The sequence below is a fragment of the Apis dorsata genome, unplaced genomic scaffold (assembly GCF_000469605.1).
Source record: "Apis dorsata unplaced genomic scaffold, Apis dorsata 1.3 scaffold_169, whole genome shotgun sequence".
NCBI classification, from domain to species: Eukaryota; Metazoa; Arthropoda; class Insecta; order Hymenoptera; family Apidae; genus Apis; species Apis dorsata.
In genome coordinates this window covers 134,254-135,582 of record NW_006263457.1, presented here as the reverse complement: position 1 = coordinate 135,582, position 1,329 = coordinate 134,254, and the positions used below count along the sequence as shown (strand labels likewise).

The window sequence follows — 1,329 nt, the reverse complement described above, 5'->3', positions numbered from 1 at the left end:
AAAAAAAAAAAAAAAAAAAAAAAAAGAAAAAAAGAAATGAATCGAATCGTAGCTGGAGGGGTGAATCTGAAGGGTCACGCACACTGGTTGACCCTGCGCTTCAAGGACCCGAAGGTGGAATCGGCGTTCCACAATGCCGAGGAAGCGTTCTCCCCCCTGTCGTTGTTAGGGGGCCCATTGGTGATGGTCTGTTCCGCTCCTGTTTGGAGGTTTCAACCGTGGGGGCCTTTCACGTGGGGCGGTATCGGGGTCGTGGTGCTGTTCGCCGTCGTTTTGGCCGGCGCCACTTGTCTGGGCAGCTCCATCAAAGCCATGTGGCTGAGAAGAGCTCTTGCCTCGCTCATGATATTCTCCCTCGGCGTTTTCCTCCTCCTCGACATGGTACGCACGTTTCAATTTTCTCTCTCGTCTCTTATATCTTCAAACTTGCTTCAACATTGATTACTTATATATATATCACCATTTCACAGTTCAACTGCGTAGTGGTCGAGGAAACTATTCCATCGCTAAACTCCAACAACATAACCCTGTCGACGAAGTGCCCGTACCCTTCCTACTACTCGTACATCGGTGTGCTGACGCTGGTGGCGACCTCGATGCCGACCTACATATGCTATCTGGGCAAAGCGTACCTGATGTACGGGCTCGCGGGCTGCCAATGCTTCATGAACATCTGGTTACTCGGCTCGAGGCTCGACTGGGAGGATCACGCCTCCTCGCCCCTCGAACCATCCGCAGTTCCGTCGAAATTCTGCCTATCCGTCACTCTGCTCATCGTCGCCACCTCTTTGGTCATCGTCTCCAGATACGTGAGTTCCAATTCTAAAATTTATCCTTCGCTTACTCCCTCGAAATAAAGTACGAAATAAAATATATATATTTGAAGATGTTTCAAGATGATAGAAGATAAAGAGAGTACTATTTAACTTCATTGCGAGATATCGCTCGAAGTTTCAATTAGCGAATTAAAAAAAGAAAGCACCACGTGGCTCTGTCTCGTTTGACTGGGGGAAAAAATTCAATTTCCCCCAGCCTCGAACGGGAGAAAAAAAAAGAATAATCGAGGCTTCGCTTGAAACAACCTCTTGAACAAATTCATCAAAGTCGAGGGCGTGCTTGGCCCGACAGTCGAGGATGCATCTTTCATCCCCATCTGTCGACACTCCTCGTCGACGAGGATCACAATTAGCCGTGAAACGAAAACCTCTCTCTCTCTTCTTCTAAAAAAGAAAGACAAAAAAAATAATAATCCCCGCTCGAAAATTTCCTTATCGATGAATATACACACACACACGTATATATATTTTTAAAAAAAACCATTAACCTTTC

The 1,329-nt window shown here is 46.4% G+C and overlaps 1 protein-coding gene across 2 annotated transcripts in view; it reads left to right on the top strand.

The window, feature by feature from the left end:
• The window catches only part of LOC102677617 (adenylate cyclase type 3), a 14,000-nt gene that overhangs the window by 11,442 nt on the left and 1,229 nt on the right, over positions 1–1,329 (top strand). For both annotated transcript variants that reach the window (XM_031509664.1, XM_031509663.1), the window contains exons 5-6: positions 53–381; positions 471–809. In XM_031509664.1, the coding sequence (XP_031365524.1) occupies positions 53–381; positions 471–809 (668 nt within the window). The remainder of the gene's footprint in view (positions 1–52; positions 382–470; positions 810–1,329) is intronic.